We start from the raw sequence: 19463 nt of genomic DNA, 5'->3' as shown, positions 1-19463 counted from the left end.
AGTCGGGTTTGGTTCTCAGTCGGGTTTAGTTCTCAGTCGGGTTCAGGATGGTTTTGTCTAGTTTCAGGTTTGATCAGAGCCCGGTCTCGTTCTTGTCAGATCCAGGCCTTCTTCAGGTCCAGGTCTTCACAGTGACTCAATGTGCCTCAATCTTTTTCAGTTCGTTTCAGCTTTAGTCAGGATATGACATCATCGTCACTGGGTCACATGACATCTACAAAGAGGTCGCTGGGGTTTCCCATGGCCAGACGGAAGGACTGTCGAGAGATTTCCGGTTGGATCGATGAAAAGTCGCGGTGCTGACCTCGAGACGGTGTTGGGATGTCTTTGTTGCCATGGGAACTGGAGAAGGAGGTGGGCGGTCCCTGAGCGCTGCCATCACTCAGACAGTCGGCCATCTTGTGCTGAGCGTTCGCTTCCTGGTTGGCAGATTCCTGCTGTGTTTCTCCTTTTCCCTCCTTCTGATCGTCGCTGAAGTCCGATTGGCTACTGCGACTTCCTGCAGGACCAATGAACACATGATGTCATCGTTTCAATCAGAACCCGAGAGGTTCTGAGTCCCATACACGTGATCCCATCACACAGCTCCTATTCATAAAGGGAGCGCTAAAATATCAGACACGACTGAATCTGATGTTCAATTCAATCTGCTTTTATCCCTCAAATGTAGTCACTTCTTTTCAGTATTCAAGGACGGATGGCAAGATAGCAACTGATCAGACACACGGTGAAGCGGCAGGGCGGGGAACCCAGGCAATTAGTCCCTGGTTCAATTCCCAGCCAGAAAACCATTGCTCCTGCGTTGTCTGTTTGACTACTGTGAATCAAGGCCCCCAGTGCTGCAAAACGTTTTAAAGAAAGGGTCACAAAAACAACAATAAATGCATTTGCTAATAGTGGAGCTAATTGTTTGTGTAGCGTTTTGGCTAAATTGTAAGATTAGCACAATTAGCTTCCCCTGAATACATTTATCCAGATGAATTCTAAAGCACTAATTTACTTGACATCTGTGTTGAAATTTTGGTTATTGTCTGTTCAGAATTCTTCAAGTAATTAGCTTCAAGCTTTTATTTTGAAATCTGTTTACGCTGCAGTTCGTTTCCTTTCTTCACGTTCTGGTCATTGATTCTGGAGTACAACAAATGAAGGAAATACAGAAACATATAACACTTACATGATCAAGCAGCGGTGTTAGCTAAACAAATACATACAGGATGCCACATACTGACACAAACCTTATGAAAAATAAGAAAACGTCCTGTACCTTCGCTGTGATGACTCCTGCCTCCTCCTGCCCCACAGGCCGGCAGCTGGTGCAGCGGGTGGGGCGAGCTGTAGGGGTGAGGGATGGGGTACTGGTAGGGGAAGGCTGGGGGGTCGCAGTCAGTTCCTCCTCCTGCTTCTCCAGAGGATCCGTCTTCGCGGTCGAGCAGAGACATGGCAGCCAGATCTGAAAGGAGCAGCATCAGCGAAACAGGAACATTTATGCTGTTAGAAACGCTGCTTTTTATTTTCTTATCATCAGACTACAGTAGAGTCCAGACCTTTTGAATAAAAATGTATAAAGTTACAACAATAAACCTCTGAAAGTGACATTAATTACATAAAACAGTTTAACATGATCTACTGGTTTTTTCTGTGTCGCCATCTTGTGTTCATTGACGGTACTGCAGGTTCAAGACTGCACCAAAGCAGCAACAGTTTTACCAACCAACCAACCAACCAACTAACCAACTAACCAACCAACCAACCAACCACTTTAGAGGAACTGAAACAACTTATCTTTCCATTAACATATTTAATTGAAGGTTTCCCTTTTATTTTTAAGAAGGACATCAGTTGAGGACAAAACGCCACAGACTCCAGGTGATCTCAGCACACTGACTATTTAAAGGTCTTCTTATTTCAAAGAGCAATAACTATAGTTAGGTCTCTAGTGTGGACAGCTCTGTGGCCCCAGCTCCTACCTCCACACAGGTCTCCGAACACGTAGTAGCACTGCTCTGAGAAGGTGACCTTGTTGACGGTGTGTCGGATGAATCCGGCTTTCAGCAGGTTTCCGGCGTACTTGCGAGCTTCGCGCCGGTCGGTAAAACCTTCGACGTTACGGTGGAGCCAGTCCACCACGTCCGAACCTGGACAGATAGAACGTAAAGATATCCGTCTCCTTTCACAGTTCTGACTGGAATCTTTATACCCCAGAACTACAACGGAGATTATTTCATGTTGGTTAAACAGAATGTTTTATTGGTGAGAATCTTAGGTGGTTCTCCACCTGATAGTTCGGTAAACTCGGCTAGAGTGGGGACCAAAACAACATTTGTTTCATTTTTAGTTGCTGTGGAGGTCATTCTTTTTGCTCTGAGTCAAACCAACCAAACCGTTTGAGCAACATGTTCCCCTCCTGGCCTGTGGAGGCGCTGCACCAAGAACCACTGAAGGAAACGACACAAAAGCCTCTTAAGACACCGAGTGCAACTTCCTTCTTCATAAAAAGGAAACAAAAATGAAGTGGCATCAGATTTTCTCTTTTGTGTTTGGAGAAAGACACTAGCCATTTTTCCTGCTACTGCTAGGCTAGCTTTTTGGTTGTATTTACCCAGAATGCCCTGCGCTGTAGTCCACTTTCTGCTTTTGGAGCGGTCTCCGGTCCGCTTGGTGTTCACATCCATTTTCTAATTCATTTCAACTAAACCAAAACTTAGGTTTGTAGATGGACCAGATTTCAGTTTTTTGGTCCACATAAGAATTCGATTCACACCTTCGCAAATGAATTAGAGTTTGATAAAAGTGGATTAAACAGGACTGATGTGAATGAGACATTTCTCAGACTCTCAGATCCAGATCTAGTACATCTTCTCACCAATGAAAGCGTTGGGGATGGTGATCTTCAGCCACATCCTGTCTCGAACCTCCAGCCCTGACTCTGGATTGGCCATCGCCTTGACGACCACCGTCATGTCACTGTGGATGTTGAGGTGGTTTTCTTCATGCACACCTGGAGAACAGCAGGAAGTTAAAATGTGATGGACGGGATAACGATAGAAGAGAGGCGCAGAGTCGAGACGTACTGTAGTGTGGGGGGAGTTTCCCGGTCATGGCGGCCGTGTGGGACACCCAGGCAGCCGGGTCGATGGGGCGGACCGGTTCACCTGCACGGTTTTACAGGACAGACCGTTTGAACGAGCTGGATCACATAGTATCAAACCAAACCAACACATCCTGCCTGACTCACTTCTGGGCAGCGTGAAGCAACTTCGCGGGTTTGGATCCCAACACTTTGCCACAGTTAATGTCACCGAACTAGAAGGAAGGGGAGAAATGGCTCAGCTTGAGTCTCAAAGGTTGTGTCTGGATGAAAAGTCGTCCTGAGCTGCAGAACAGAGGACGACAGACTGTAGTGGTCAGTGGTTTTAATTAAGCCTCACCCCGGCTGGTGGACGATCTCTCTCAGAACCCGGACTGCGTCGTCATTACTCATGTTCTCAAAGTTGATATCGTTCACCTGAGTGAACAGAATCACAGTGAGAATCACCAGAGTAACAAAGGACTCTCTGAAGTCCAAAGAGCTCCAGAAAGTCTTGGCTTCAGCCTAGACGGTCCAAACCAGAACCTGGTGTCGGCCCTACCTGCAGCAGCATGTCTCCAGGCTCGATGCGTCCATCTGCTGCTACAGCTCCTCCCTTCATGATGGAGCCGATGTAAATCCCTCCGTCTCCTCTGTCGTTACTCTGACCAACGATGCTGATGCCCAGGAAGTTATACCTCTCTGAGAAACAGGCGGCGTTAGTCTGACCATCGTCAGAACAGTCAAACCTCACTGGCACCATACTCAGGATGCAAACATCTCATGAAATAAAGGTCTCCTTCTGAAGAACTTCTGTTCAACCCAACAACACAGCAACCAGACAGAACCAGAACTCTGAACTGGGTGTTTAAATGATCTCATCAGATCACGCTGCGGTCAGTATCTAACGACCCAGTTAGTTCTTGGTCTTATTGGGTTCAGAGGACCTGGAGAGAACCAATCAAACTGTAAACCAACCGCCATGTTTGAGCAGAACCCTGATCCATTCTACTGCCAAAGCTGCTGAGGACCGGTTTTAGACTCTACTGGATCCGATTCTCACCGTTCTGAACCTGGTTCAGATTCTACTGTACCTGATCCAGACAGTATTTAGCCTGTTTGAAACCTTATTGGATCTGATCTAAAGACCAGGAAGGTTTAGGGATTGTTCTGAACTCTGATACGATCCATCTACCTACGAACCTGAATGAGAACCCCAACTGGACCTGATCTGTGTTGGACAGATAGCTGACCTAATCTACACTGTAGTGGGCCTGATCCGGTCCAAGAGAACCTTTGGACCAATCTTTGACTGCAGTAGACCTAATTTAGGATATTTTGGACGTAGGTTAGACTCAAACAGAACATGAGGAGCAGTTTTCAACTTCAATAAACCTAATTTAAGTTGGGTTTTTTTGGGATCTGGTTTAAATTGAAAGAAACTTCTGGAGACGTTTTGAATTGGGCTCAATGTAATTTAGGCTGTTTTGGATCTAGGTTACCCTCAAGGAAAACTGTAGGTGTTTTGGACCAAGCTGAGACTCAAAGGGAACACACTGAGCAGTTTTAGACTGTAACAGACTTAATTTAAGGTGTCTTGAACCTAGTGTGGATTCAAGGAACCTCTGAAAAAGATTTGGACAGCAGTTGGCCTAATTTAGGATGTTTGGACCGAGTTGAAACTCAAAGGGAACCTCTGGAGCAAGTTTGGACTATGATGGAGCTAATTTAGGATGTTTTGGACCTGACCCAGACCCAAAACACCTGGGGAGCAGATGCCGATGAACCCAAACTAGACATTTGTGACATTTTCCTGGGTTTTACTAATGGGATTCAGGCTGACAGGATCTGTTCTGGACTCTCTTTGTCCTTATCTAGACCGTTTAGGCCAGTTCTGAACTCGGTCGGACCCGACCCTGACCTGACAGCAGTAGACCTAACCAAGGCTCTGTGTGTCCTGATCCAATCTGCTGCCGACCCATTCTGTACTCACCCATGTTGAGGGTTACAGTGATGATGTTGAGCGACATGGTGGAGTCAGTGACGCTGCTGAAAGACGCCGACTGACGGACAGACGGATAGAGGCAGGCAGAGAGGGAGACAGGTGGACAGAGAGACAGGACAGGAAGACGAGGGACACGTCAGTGACAGGAAGTCCAGACGGAAACAGCCGCCCTGCATCAGGCGTCATAAAGACACACTTATAAAGACAACCAGGACCTCACAGTGTGTGTGTGTGTGTGTGTGTGTGTGTGTGTGTGTGTGTGTGTGTGTGTGTGTGTGTGTGTGTGTGTGTGTGTGTGTGTGTGTGTGTGTGNTGTGTGTGTGTGTGTGTGTGTGTGTGTGTGTGTGTGTGTGTGTGTGTGTGTGGTTACCTTTTCCATCCGTGGAGTTTTTGGTTTTCGGTGGCGACGCCGCTGTCGCCTGATGAGTCTTGGCGAGGAGCTGCTCTGGCCTGTTGATTGGCTGAATCTGGTTTGACATCACAGGCAGAATTTTGATTGGTCAAAAAAAACACAAATCTAAAAACGCAACAAAGATTTTATATAAATATAAAATCAGGAAATCCTAATTAAAACATGTATTTGAAGCAGATGGTAAAATTAACCAAAGATGAATAAAAATAAAAGCTTTTTAAAAGGATAAATATATAAACATAGTTAAGCCCCAATTATTCACTGTGGCTCCAAATTATCCACATTTTCTTCCCAGTAGTCAGAGACTTAACAAAAAGTTGCTATAATTTCCTAAAAATATATTTGCAACTTGGAAAGATCACATCAATATATAAAATAATGAATTAAAAAAAATCAAAATACAAATAATTATTTAATAAAAAACAAATTCAGGTCTTAAAAAACAAATTTCTAATTTTGAAAACAAATAACAAACCTGCTTACCTGTCAGAAATGAATCACTTTTAATAAAAAATCAACACATTTCCAAAGAGAGGAAAATCTGACTTCACAAATAATTAAACAAAGGACAGCAAAACTCCAAACCTGTTTAAAAATTAGAAAAAGGTTTAAAATGTTCGTGTAAAGATTGTAAATCTGGCAGCAGGTGGAGTCCATCACTGATGGAAATCAGAGTCTACATGAGGAAATCGATCAGGAACACATTATTTCTGCTCTCAGATCAGCTGGGATGGCTTTATCTGCAGCACAACACAAAAGGCAGCGCTGGTCACATGACACGCAGCAGCCAATCAGAGCCCAGGGCGTGAACAGGTTTACTGGGGCAGAAAAAATGACCTGCAGGCAGGTGAATGTGTGTCAGAGGAATGGGCCAATCACAGCGAGAGCTGCTGCTGAGGTCATTGGGTCACATGACAGAGGCTTTAAAGGAGCAGTACCGTTTTTACACGTCACAGAACCAGAACCAGAGAAAGAGTTCAGGTTCTCCCAGGAGTTCTGACTTCAACAGGTTTACAGCCTGAAGCCGCTGCAGCAAACGCACCGCGATGCATTCAGGGACACACCCCTAACTGGAAATGCTCCAGACTGACCAGCAGCAGTACGCTGCTGTGAAAAAGTATTTGCTTTTTTATCAAACTTTGTTTAAGATCATTAAATAAAACAATAAACAAAACAGTTTGTTGATGATTTAAAAAAACAAAAACAATCAAAAAGTGTCAAAGAGAACAAAACACAGCGTTTGAAGTGGCCTAGTCAAACCATGGGTCTAAATATGATTTAAAAGGTCACTAAAAAAACTCTTAGATTGTTTTTTATGGAGCTCAACATTTTTTTCTGGAACATTTAAGTGACGAAAACAACAAAAGAACCGTTGAAATCTGCCAGGGTGCAGATTTATAAAGTTTATAAAAATAAATCTGTTGGTGCTGCAGGTAATCCGCTCCTTCTGCCAACATCCCCCGTCAATTAAAATGCTCCATCCGCAGAAAGCAGGTAATCTAGGCAACCTTCACACAGGAAAATGGGACCCTAATCCGGCTTTTTCACAGCAGTCTGGACGCTCATAACGCCGTTTTTCTGACGCTGACATGAGACATGCATGATAATTCTGCCCCAGACGAAATCAGATGGTAAATCTGGACAGAACGAATGGCTGGAAATTATAATAATGAAGTGATGAAAGCATCTGGATTAGGGCCAGTAAAAAAACAATAAATCAATCTGACTATTTTCTCAGAAATCTGACTTTAATCTTCTCAGAAAAAAAGCCAGAATTTGGAGATTAAAGTCAAAATTTTCAGAAAAAAGAGTCAAGATTTGCATAGAAAACTCAAAATTCTGAGAAAAGAAGTCAGAATTCTCAGATTAAAGTCCAACTTCTGAGATTAAAGTCAAAATGTTTACATCAAAGTCAGAATTCTCATAAAAAAAACTCAAAATTGAGAAAAAAAAAAAAAGAAATTCTGAGAAAAAAGTTTAAATTCTTTTATTTATTTTTGGCACTAACCCTGTTCCATACGCCTCACTGCACAACTGACAGATAAGACATATTACAATACAATAACTATGTAATTTCCACCTTGAACTGCGTTGCTGCTGAAACATGCTACATAAGCTTTAGAGCGCCGCCCATTTGAAATGACACCCTGGGTAACCGCCGCAGCCCGGATACCCAGGGTTCTGCTGGTCAGCAGGTGGACTCAGAACCGGACCAGAACTGTTTGGGTCTGACCTTCCTCCAGAGTCTTCCTCAGACGAGCAGAAGCTGGTCGTCTCTAACTCGCTGCTCTGCTGATTGGACGAGCTGTCGCCGCCGGCTGGCCCCGCCCCCTTCTGGTCGGCCGCCTGGTGGGCGTGTCCGTTCAGGTGGCCTCCTGTATGCGGACCGCAGCCAATCAGAGACAGCAGGAAGAATTCGGTTTGATTCGGTTGAAGAGCTTTACCGTCTCTCCGCCGCTGCTTCTCTGAAGATGGAGCAGGCGATTTGACCTCTGACCCCTGCAGGTCATCGTGACAGACGGCCGCAGCGCTGAAGCGGACAGACACATCACATCCTGTCAGCGCGCGGTCGCATCAGCACTACTGGAGCTTAATCCGTGTAGGAACTCACTGGAAGGACGGCGGTCTGGAGTCGCCGATGCCGCCGGTCCTCTCGATGGGGGGCGGGGCCAAGCTGGAGGGCGTGGCCACAGAGGGTGTGTCCGACCCCCTGAAGTCCGGAGGACAGGCGTCTGAAGACACCACCTGCAGAGAAGAAGACAGGATCTTAGAGAGTCCAGGTGTCTCAACATGTCCAAATGAGACAGTCATGAAAAAATAAGGACATATTCAGATTAGATATTAAATAAAATGTAATCAAAATGTATAATTTTCTGAATTTTGTTCAGTTTAAAGTTTATACGTTTAGTTCCGTCATCCTGACGGTTGCAGTGACGTCATGGTGAGGTCTACAGAGAAGCAGTCAGGAAGAAGACTGGAGCAGCTTCTGGTCTGGTAAAAGGTTTAAAGGTCTTTAAAGGAATCTGGAATCGAACGTTTTGATGTGCGGACAAACCTTCCAGTGTTTGACCTTCCAAACGTCCTCCAGCATGTTTAGGTCTGGCTAAAACCTCACAGCAAGATGCTAGCAGCCTCCAAAACCAGTGCTGGTTAGTGGCTGGACAGGCTGACGCTAATCCGCTAACAGCAAAGCTAATTTAGTGATTAGCAGTTTAGCTAACTCTGAATACGCTCAGCGCTCTTAGCTTTGCCTAAATTCATAGTGCCAGACAAATTTACTTGGTTGTTTTGTAAACTTTTAGTTGAATAAAGTAAAAAATCTGAGCTGAACTTTTGGTTATATTCATGCTCTTATTTTGAAATCTGTTTACGCAGCAGTTCCTTTTCCTCTCCTGGCCTTTTCCACCTGTGTTGCGGTGCAGGTGTTAGTTAAATGTAAAGTTTATGATTAGCTTATCGAACTTTTCAATTAGCAAAACCCTCTACTGGCGCAGAGAACTGGATGTTTAACTGGACGTCCTGATGCTTTCATGACTGATCGTCCATCTGAGAGGTTCTGAGCGGTTCTGACCCAACAGACGACCCGTCCGTTGACACAAGGCAGCCGAGCTTCATCGTCACTGATCTCCTCTTTCACCACCCTGAAACACACCATCATCATCATCATTACTGTCATCATCTTCATCTCTATCATGTCATAACTAGAGGTGCAGCAAGATATGATATGAAACATCCTGAAAATATTTGCCATCTCGTCTGATTAAGTTGTAGTAAAACCTGCCCCAACTACTCTAAGGGTGTGCTAACCGCTTTAGCAACTTGAAAATATTCCCACCAGCAGCCAGTATAGTCCGCTTTAATTCAACTCCGGTTAATTTGTCCAGAAATTGGGGAGGTGTGAATGCACAACCGAGCCAAACGAGCTAACGCTGGTCCTACAGCGTTAGCTCGAATCTGTATTCGATTGACGCTAACTCTGGTTCGGTTAGAAAGCAACCAAAGCAAACACGTTAGCCTAGCGCTAGCGGGAGAAATGGTTTGTGATCTTTAGCCAACGACAAAAGACATTCACTGAAATCTGGCGCCTCCATCTTTGTTTGCATTTTGTGAAGGAAGTTGCACTCAGGTGTTTTAGTGTCATTTCCTTCAGTGGTTCTTGTTACAGCGCCCCCAGAGGTCAGGAAGGGAACAGGTTGAGTCTATCGGACTATCAGGTGGGAAAACAGCCGCAAATAATTCTTGACAGACAAGGAATCAGAAATGTGTCCCTTTTTTTTCTTATCTGTTTTGAACTATACATTTGATCTTTGAAAGTCACAATTCTCTTGTTTTTAAATTGCCACACCTAGAGACAAAAGATCATCATCATCATCGTCATCCTCATCATCATCGTCATCCTCATGAGCTCACCGCCAACAGTCATCCTCTCATCGGAGGGAATATTAAAGCTTTTGTTTTCATCAGTTACATAATCACAGCTGCATGAGGAGGATTATATAAACAAACAAACAAACAAAGCCTCCCTGCTGATCCATACATGTGTTCATCAGCTCTTCCTCTTGTTCTTCATGATTATTGATCACTGATCATGTGACTGAATCGCCTCCCCCCCGCTGGAACACGTGACCTTTGATGCTCAATAAACCCATCTGGATCTGTGTCATCTTCCTGATGGAGGCGTCAGTCACGTGACTCACCCGAAGTCATCATCCACGGACTTGAAGAAGAATTTGGCGTGGGGTCTGTTCAGCACCTGCTTGAAGTCGGCCAGGGTGACGCGCTGCGCGGGCACGCCGATCCGGATCAGGTAGGGGGTCTCCTGGTCCTCCAGGTGGTAGATGACCCGGGTCTCCTCCGCCATGCTGGCCCCGAGGAGCCCCGCACGCGCTTCGACGGGGATGCTGAGACACACCTGCGCGCGCCCCGTGAAGCTCCGGAGGTCTGGTCACGTGACGCCTCACCTGTGCGCTGCCCCCGCCCCCACCTCCAGGAGCTGCGGCTGGTCCCAGGCCGGTTCCGGTCCAGATGTGTCGGTCCAGCCGCAGAGGGGCTCCGGTGATGCTTTCCTCCCGATAGTCAACACTGCACGCGTTAAAACACGCAACTTCCGGTGACGGGCTTCAAAATAAAGGTCTCCCCGGTTAAATGAAGCCTAAAGAACCCAAATAAAATCACTTTGTTGAACTTGTTCGATTGGAATTAGGAACATTTGGACGGGTTTATTTATTGAAAATAAATTCCTGCTGTTTATGTTTAATATTTCTTCATTAAGCGACTGACATGTTTGCTTTTCCAGAACTCTGAGGTTCATCTGATGTTTCAGCACCAGAAACGTTCGACAGCAATTTAGACAGTAAATTTGCACCAAACAAACTCAAATTTTCCAGGGGAAAAAATGGGAGATTTCTGAGTCAAAAATCTCAAAAGTTTTCTAGAAAAAAAAAGTTTCTTGGTTTCAAAAGGCAAACATTTTCAGCATTTGGACATTTTCTGAGGTCCAAAAGTTGAAAATTTGCTACAAAAACCCCTCATATTTTGAGATTAGTCAAAATTTGACATTTGCAAATTTCTGAGTTTCAAAAGTTGAAATATTTTGACTTTTGAAATCCATAAATTTCCATGTTTTTCTGAGAATAATTAAACATTTTTGAGTGTTTTATGGAAATGTACTCCTTTTCCTGTCCTCGTCTATGACAGCCCTGATACGTCATCATAGAAAACAGCTTCAGTTCTGTAGTTTAGTTGAAGTTATAAAGATTGCTTACATGTCTTTAAAATTTATGGCACAAATGCAAAAAAGTAATAATTTCAGACATAAAACACAAACCGGATCTGATTCAGATTTACCTTCAACCCGTTTACAAAATGTTCAGTGTAAACAAAGTTTGATCAAATAAACAGTTCTAGACAGTTAAAAGATTGTAAAGGTTTTCTGTTTGTTCATAAGAAATCAGTTTAATAAAAGAGAAATGAAAATGTAAAATCTGAAGCAGTGGAACACGAGTCAAAGCTTTTATTGTGAAAGCAAAGCCACCAGCTTCCTGTGTATTAAATAATAAAACCTTCAGACATCAAAGATCCCGTTAAACATGTCAGACCTTGTATTTCCGGTCTGACTTCAAAATAAACGCAGGAAATTAAAGGAGCCCTTCAAAATAAATAAATCTGTTTTCTGAAAGTTAAAGATTTTCTTCAGAAAAAAACATGATTTTTTTGTTTTCGATGGAGGAAAATAAATAGAATAATTAACCGTCTGCAGAGTGAAGCTGGTTGATAATCAATACAGATTATTGGTCATGTGATCGGGTTTCATTTCATTTCAGTGGTGTGATCAGGGTCTGCAGGTTCCTGAGGACGTGGCTGGACCGGGTCCAGTTAGCGGGTTTGTTTCACAGTGAGGCGATAAGGCCGCTCCGGTGTTCAGGTCCAGTTCTGGTTCTGGATCAGAATCCAGCCCAGGTTCCTCAAACCGAGGAGAAGAGAAATCTGTCGCATCGTTTTCATGAAGTTCTAGAAAGTTCTGCTGTTTGCGGACATGATGAAGGAAACTGTTCTGGTTCTGACCCGTCAGGGTCCCCGGGGGCCCGGACGGCCGTCATGCCGACACATTAACGTCCCGGAGCGCCATGGCGGCCGTCGTCCCGGCGGCGGAGGCAGGCACCGTGGCAGCAGGGCTTTGCAGCGGCGAGCCGGAGGAGGCGGAGCCCGTCAGGATGGGCGGAACCGGGCCGCTCTGATTGGCCGGCGCCGAGCTGTTGGGGAACAGGATCAGCTGCAGCGTCCGTCGCAGGTTGGGATGCAGGCGGCGCTGTGTCTGGTAGAAGATCTCCACGGCAACGCACTTCATCACCCCGGCAACCAGGTCCTCATAGAGCGGCACTGTGTACATCCTGGAAGTCTGCAGGGAGGAACAACAGAAACATGTCCTGGTAGTTACTGACGCAGCGCTAAGCTGCTAGCAGCGCAGCTAACTGTTGGTTTAGCGCATCAGCGTTTCAATGAGGTTAGCCATAGCGTGTCCAGAAAATGTACATAGGGGAAGCTAAGAGCGTTTAGCATTTTTGCTATGTGTGAAAGCGATTGCCCCTCTTGGATAAAATTCAAAGCGCTAAAGTAAAAATTAGCTCCATTAGCTAACAGAAAAGTTGTTTCTAAACCAAAAATCATTTCGTGTCTAAAAATCTAATCAAACTAGGGCTGAAACGATTCCTCGAGTGATTCGAGTACCTCGATTATTAAAACTCCTCGAGGAAAATGTTCCTGCCTCGAAGCTTCGTTAATTTATGTTTTATCATTTAGCGCCCCGTGTTTCAGCCGGAACATTATCTGCGTTGCGCGGAGCTCTGACTTCCACCTCTGAGTTGTTGACGGAAGCTACGTGTTAGCGGCATAACGTCCAATCTTCAAGTTCGGCCCGCGGGGATTTTACTGATTGGTGATAATTCCGGGTTTTCATCGTTTTTGTGGGACCAATAAACATCCTTAAAATGACCGGCGCGATGCCGGGAGTCCGGCAGCCTTTCTGCTCCGGAGCTGCTGGTTGAACGGCGGGAAGAAGCTGAGGAGGATTTCTACAGGTGAGCGGAGAGACTGAACACGGCGGGCGGCTGAGGGTTGATGCTTACAGGGTAAGAGCAGCTTTACGGACGAACCGCACAATAAACTTATATCATCCCGGTCTGAACAAACGGGAGGCGGAACATGGCTGGTAGATGAGTTTCTGAACGGAGGAGCCGTAAATATCCCGTGTTTCTCCCCCGGTCTACAAAAAAGTAACTGGTAGGGAAGCTCAAAGGTGGAAAAAATAGACTGATGTTGATATCCGATAGTAATACTGGTGTTATGGAAGATTTACCAATATTTTATTTCATAATTGTTTTTATCCGATTACTCGATTAATCGTTTACAACAGCTGAGAGTCACTCAAAGATTCCAGCTCTAGTCATTATCAACAGCATTATTTTCTACCAAATACCATGATGGCTTAGCCCTTCAGCATTAGCGGAACTAACGTTTATGATTAGTGCTTTAGGGTTAGCGCTGCTGTTAGCTAGCAGTGCTCAGCTCTGCATTGACCCAACACCAGTAGCCTGTTCCTGATGCAAGATGTTCAGATAACTCAGACTCTGGCTCCTCTGGTTCGGAGCTGCAGCGAAGCGTCGGCTGTTGTTCTTACGTGTTTGTGCAGGAAGGCTCGGACCCGCGGCAGGTCGGGGTAGAACGTGTTCCTCACCACCATCTGCATCCAGCGGATCTGGACCTCGGCGTTCAGCCCGTCGAACAGCGCCGAGTAGCAGGCGGACAGACTCGCCATCACGTCTGAAACACACAGCGGCCGTCAGCGGCGCTCCAACAGCAGGTGGCGCTGCCGCCGACGCTAAGAGACGCACCGTGCGGCAGCGGTGAGTGGTCCAGCATCCGGTCCAGGAACAGAACCACCTGGAAGGTGCTCCAGGCCGACAGGTCGAAGGTCGCGAGTGCCTGCAGGTCGGGCGGGTCGCCGCCTCTCCACAGGTCGCACAGCTCCTGCACCGGCCCGATCAGAGCGCCCCCTGCTGACAGGTCAGGCTCAAACGGCGGCGGGCCGCAACCGCTCAGCCAGCGCTCGAACTCCAGACCTGAGAACAGGAAGTGATGTCACCAAGCAGGAAGCGGAAGGCAGCAGCGTGAAACCTGCCAGGCGTACCTTCCCTCTGGGAGACGGCGGCGTCCTGCAGCTCCGGGAAACACCGCAGGAAGTAGGCGATGAGGTCCTGAGCCACAACGCTCTGAAACTTAAACTCTGAGATGTAGTCCTACACACACACACACACACACACACACACACACACACACACACACACACACACACACACACACACACACACACACACACACACGTTAGTCTGTGCGTAGATACAAAATCAGTGTTGGTTCTGAACATCTCTGTAGTTCACAGAGACAGTCTGAAAACAACAAGGTGGAGGTTCAGGAGTGGCCTAGTCAAAGCCCAGACCTGATCCCCACCAACCTGACAGAGCCCAACAGTTTAGCAGCATCCAGATTGACCCACAGAAACATGAAGACAACGACCTTAAAGCTGCAGTACGTGACGTTTATCATGTCTTTGTACTTATTTATTAACCTGTCAGAAACTCCTCTGCCTTCTCACAGTGCTGACCACAAACAACCAATCAGGGCCAGGAGGCGGTTCTGCTTTCCTCTGTTAGGACGGGGCTACATATGTAGCTACATGTAGCCCCGTCCTAACAGAGGAACAGCCTCTAAATCAGGGGTCACCAGCTCCAGTCCTCGAGGGCCACCGTCCTGCAACYTTTAGATGTGTCTCTGCTCAAACACACCTGGATCAAATAAMCTGCTCATTTCCAGCCTATTGCAGAGAGGAATGAATGCTGGGGAGGGAATTCAGACATTTTGGAGCAGCGGTGAATCTAAAAGCTGCAGGATGGTGGTAGCCCTTGAGGACTGGAGTTGGTGACCCCTGCTCTAAATGCATCACTGACCTTGAGGAAGCTGTCGAAGCGCCGGACGTCGCCGCTGAGCTCAGACAGGTACGACACGAAGCAGAAGCCTTTCTCATAGGTGAACAGGTTCATCAGCGTGCTGGGGTTCACACCTGCAGGGGAGCAGGAAGGACCCTCACCTGTACAGCTGCACACCGGGGTGTGTGTGTGTGTGTGTGTGTGTGTGTGTGTGTGTAGGTGTGTGTGTGTGTGTGTGTGTGTGTGTACCTGGCTCAAACTTGACCTGCAGCTTGCTCACAGGGTTGTTGTCTCCAAGGAGACGCAGCTGTCTGTGCAGAGCGTCCAATCGGACCACCGTCTCCAGGCAGGTGAAGGCTTCACCTGGAGACAAAGTTCAGAGTAAAACCCTGACCCCTGATGACCCCTGGTGACCTCTGATAATCCCTGATGACCCATGTGGCCGGACATGAAGCCCTGCCTTGAACGCACTGATTTCACTTCCGATATCTGAGGTTTGATATCAATCAGATACAGAAAAAGAGCTGAATGGCGATAAAACGTTTCTCATTTTAGACACAGACATAAACACGCCTGTCACAATAAATCCGGAAGGGATCCGCGCCATCTTGGTAGGCCAGTGCAGCACAAAGCACAGCGGACCCATGGCTTCAATACCAGCAATAAGAAAATGTGTGTTAGAGAACAATACCAGGACAAAATGGCTGCTGTTGGGATCGACCCGTATGAGACGGGGAAGGAAAATATCTTAGACGATGTGGACAAACTGCCTCTGATCTCCCATTATGGTTTAGTGAACAAGAAGAGCTTCATATGGATGCAGACAATCAGTGTTTAATTTGTAGAGTACGGACAAACTCTTGGTGTGAATGACGAAGTTCTGGTGACCGACAGAGTAAGAACACGTAGCAACAAACACGTAGGCTACATGTCCGTCTAGCTAGCAGATAAAAGCTACATTAGTTAAGCTACTTTAACTAGTTGGGTAGTAAGTACTGCAGTAAATATCACTGATATTTAGGCAGGTAGAGTACTCCAATAGCTTTAATGTACTGATATGGTTTATGACTTGTTTATTGTTGTCATAGTAACTGCCTATCAAGATGGCTGTCGGTTACAGAGTGTGACGTCACATGATAATTATGTATCAGCAGTATTATAAAGTGAGCTCAAACATTTTCATTTGCATGATTTTTCATTTTTGTCTCATTTCTCGATCAAGATGATAAAATCTTCCATTTTTATCATCCCAAGAAAAAAAAAAAAAACAATTATAGCAAAATCTACTGATTTCATGTGACTGAGTTGTGTTTGGTGTTTTGGTCTCAACTAAACCTTTTTTTAAAGTCTCTGTTTACAGAGACTTCATTTAATTTGTTTCATTTATTTTGAAATTTAAAATGTCTTCCAGTTTCAGTGTTAAATGCTCATTAGAATTTAAAGTTTATCGATATTTGAGAATGAGTTATTGCATCATTATCATTATTTAAGGTTTAAAATGGTTTCAAAACAATAATATTATCGTTTACTGCAATAACTTCTGGGTTAATTTATCGTCCAATAAAATTTGTTGCGTCAGACCCTGACATAAATGCAATAAAATACAGATTTATTTGATACTTCAATCTGCTGAGTCAGCAGTAAAAATAAATAATAAAGTGCAACTGAGAAAAATAAACTCCAACAAACCTTCAAATGGATCAGAAAGGGCAATCAGGATTTCTACATGTAACGTGAAATAAAGCGTAGAACCAGACTGAGTAGACGTGGTGGGCGTGGCCTCACCGTACGCCTCCGTGGTGATGCGGCGCTGCGCGTACGTGGCCAGGCCTTCGCTCAGCCACATCTCCTCCCAGGTGGCGTTGGTGACGGCGTTCCCGAACCAGCCGTGCGCGATCTCATGGATGACGTCGATCAGCAGGAACTCGCTGCTCTCCAGGATGGAGGCGATGATGAAGGTGAGGCACGGGTTCTCCATGGCAACGATGGGGAAGGAGGGCGGCAGGAAGACGATGTCGCACCTGCAGAGTTCGGTAGCAACTAGTTACATTTTCTGAAAAAGATTCACTTTTATGAGTGTTTTTACTTCTACTTGAGTAAAATTTCTGGATTTTCGACCCTCTGAATGACAAACATGTTTTAACCAAACGCAGACTCACACCTGCAGTTTGTGTTAAAGTTTAATCAGTTTTCATTGAAACAAACTGATTTGGAGGAGTCTCCATGTTCTCCCTGTGCGTGGTGGGTTCTCTCTGGGTACTCCAGCTTCCTGCCACAGTCCAAAAACATGACTGTTAACTGGTTTCTTTAAATTCTCCCTAGGTGTGTGTGAGTTTCCATGGTTGTTTGCCCTGCGACAGACTGGTGAGCTGTCCAGGTGAGCTGTCCAGGTGAGCTGTCCAGGTGACCTGGGACAAGGGTGTTAGGAAATGGATGGATGGATACAATTTCTGCCATTTGGTCCTTAAAATACCCAAATTTCTGCTTAACTTTATATTTTGGTCCGTCTGATGATGTAATTTTTGAATATTAATTGATAATTTGATGAGGTAATCAGTAATTCATTAGATATTTTGCCAAACATTTTTACTTTTACTTGAGTAAAAATATGTTGAAGTATTTCTAATTTTAATTGAGTCTAATGTTTGTTGGGGGTGCTGTGGTGGCGCAGGGGCAAAGCACAATGAGGTCTTAGTTCTCATGCCGGTGGTCGCAGGTTCGATTCCCGGCCTGGCGACATTTCCCCCTCCCTTATAAACCCTCTCTCCTGTCAAACTGCCTTCAAATAAAGGCCAACAAAAACCTAAAAAAAAAAAAGTCTAAAGTTTGGATACTCGCCCCCCCTGAGCCCGGCGCCCCCTGCTGTCAGGTCGACGTTTGTGTCCGTTGGGTTTCAGACTCACCTGCCCCACAGGTACGGTCCAAACAGGTCCTCTGCCACGCCCAGCCAGCGCTCCACGCTGCCCCCTAGCTTCTTCACGGCGCAGGACAGCAGGCAAGGCTCGGCCCAAACACGACTCCTGCAGAAAAAAGTAAAAAAAAAAAAACATGTTTTTACCCCCAAGAAAAAAAACGCTGGCTAACGATGATTAGCATTCACTTTAGCTAAAAAGTTGTTGATATAATGCACTAAATATTAAATGTTAACCTTTATATATAGAAGGAAAAAGACGACCAGATATTGTCAGGAAAAAGTTATAACTAAGAAACATAACAGAAATGGAAGCTATGCTAGCTTGACTTTGAGAATGTTAGCATGATATTTTGGTAAATTTAGATTAAAGTTTAGATTTTATCTGGAAACATGTATTTAGGAGAAGCTAACTGTGCTAAATGTTTCCTTGTTAGCATAAATGCTACGCTAAAGACTAGTGTCGCTATTAGTTAATATGTACTCACCAATGTTTGGACTTATTCAACTGATTAGTGTGGGAAGTCATTATTTTCCCATATTTATCTTTTACACAATTTATTTTTCAAATATTGTTTTTCTTGAGGACAGAATCATCAAAATTACAAGATATTACAATTTATAATATTTTACTAAGCATGACAAATTTATGAGTTTCACTTTTGAAAATAAGTGACAAAAATATTGAATTTGTTCTCTATTCATTTTTTTAAGTACTTGAATATGTTTATTTCTAAGGAATATCTGATGATTATCTATATTTGATGAAAAAAAAATTAACTTTAGAATATTTTGCCTTATATTTTTGTAATTTTTTCCCCCCCAGAAAAAATATCAAAAATTGACAAAATTTTAATTCTCTGAGTTGAGAATAAATTTAAACATTTGGAATATTTTTCTCGGCGCTCGGGAGCGTCCAGGTGACCTCTGACCTGGGCCCGATGTCCACGTGCTGCAGCTCTCCGGCCACCAGCGCCACCAGGTAGGACGGGACCGGGAACTCCATGGAGAACTGGAAGATCCGGTCCAGTTTGGAGTAAGAGCTCCGGGACGCGCTCATCAGAACCGTCACGCCGTCCGGAACCTGAGCGGGAAGTTCCATTTAGTTTTCAACATGTCTTCCCCAACCGACACGCCTCACTTCGCTGACCGGACCCGTCCCAACCGAACAGAACCGAGCAGAACTCACCCGGACGGAGGCGGAGTAGGTGCTCTTCACCGCCGGCGTGTCGAAACACGGGAAGAAGGAGCGATTACACACCGAGTGTCCCTGAGTGAAGACCAGAGGACGGGACTGACTGCAGGTCAGCTCCGAGTCCAGCCACCAGATCTGAGGTCACACAGAGGTCAGAGGTCACACAGAGGTCAGACAGAGGACAGGATGTCAGTCATTAGGAGAAGATCTGGTCTTCAGCAGGAACACGGGTCCAAACATCCAGAAACTCTGACCGGAGTTTTCTGCCTCAGTGACCCAGGCTGAGACAGAGATCAGAAACCAGTTCCAAACCAGTCTGAACGCAACGCAAATCTGTTCCAACAGTGTGAACATAGTACAGATCCAAGTCCAAAACTAGATCTGAAACCAG

The 19463-nt window shown here is 45.3% G+C and overlaps 2 protein-coding genes across 2 annotated transcripts in view; both read right to left on the bottom strand.

Annotated features, from left to right (window-relative positions):
* On the bottom strand, positions 1–10591 carry dvl3b (dishevelled segment polarity protein 3b). Its single transcript, XM_008426767.2, has 15 exons — positions 10182–10591; positions 9056–9125; positions 8096–8229; positions 7929–8014; positions 7718–7859; positions 5443–5539; positions 5061–5130; positions 3630–3769; positions 3429–3505; positions 3236–3303; positions 3072–3152; positions 2864–2998; positions 1968–2135; positions 1265–1450; positions 1–499 (listed from the first exon to the last, which is right to left on the bottom strand). Exons 1-15 carry the CDS (start codon positions 10343–10345, stop codon positions 204–206), a joined length of 1914 nt encoding a protein of 637 aa, XP_008424989.1. The 5' UTR covers positions 10346–10591; the 3' UTR covers positions 1–203.
* Positions 10592–11471: 880 nt separating this feature from the next.
* rnpepl1 (arginyl aminopeptidase like 1) overlaps positions 11472–19463 on the bottom strand; it is a 10161-nt gene continuing 2169 nt past the window's right edge. The window contains exons 2-11 of the mRNA XM_008426766.2: positions 19067–19207; positions 18810–18961; positions 17870–17986; positions 16752–16987; positions 15216–15329; positions 14988–15100; positions 14171–14279; positions 13875–14102; positions 13661–13803; positions 11472–12382 (exon numbers count right to left, since the gene is read on the bottom strand). Of these exons, the coding sequence (XP_008424988.1) occupies positions 12080–12382; positions 13661–13803; positions 13875–14102; positions 14171–14279; positions 14988–15100; positions 15216–15329; positions 16752–16987; positions 17870–17986; positions 18810–18961; positions 19067–19207 (1656 nt within the window). The 3' untranslated portion in view covers positions 11472–12079. The remainder of the gene's footprint in view (positions 12383–13660; positions 13804–13874; positions 14103–14170; positions 14280–14987; positions 15101–15215; positions 15330–16751; positions 16988–17869; positions 17987–18809; positions 18962–19066; positions 19208–19463) is intronic.

The sequence above is a fragment of the Poecilia reticulata genome, linkage group LG13 (assembly GCF_000633615.1).
Source record: "Poecilia reticulata strain Guanapo linkage group LG13, Guppy_female_1.0+MT, whole genome shotgun sequence".
NCBI lineage: Eukaryota > Metazoa > Chordata > Actinopteri > Cyprinodontiformes > Poeciliidae > Poecilia > Poecilia reticulata.
Note: the sequence above shows the minus strand (reverse complement) of the source record. Positions and strands in the feature narration are given on the sequence as shown.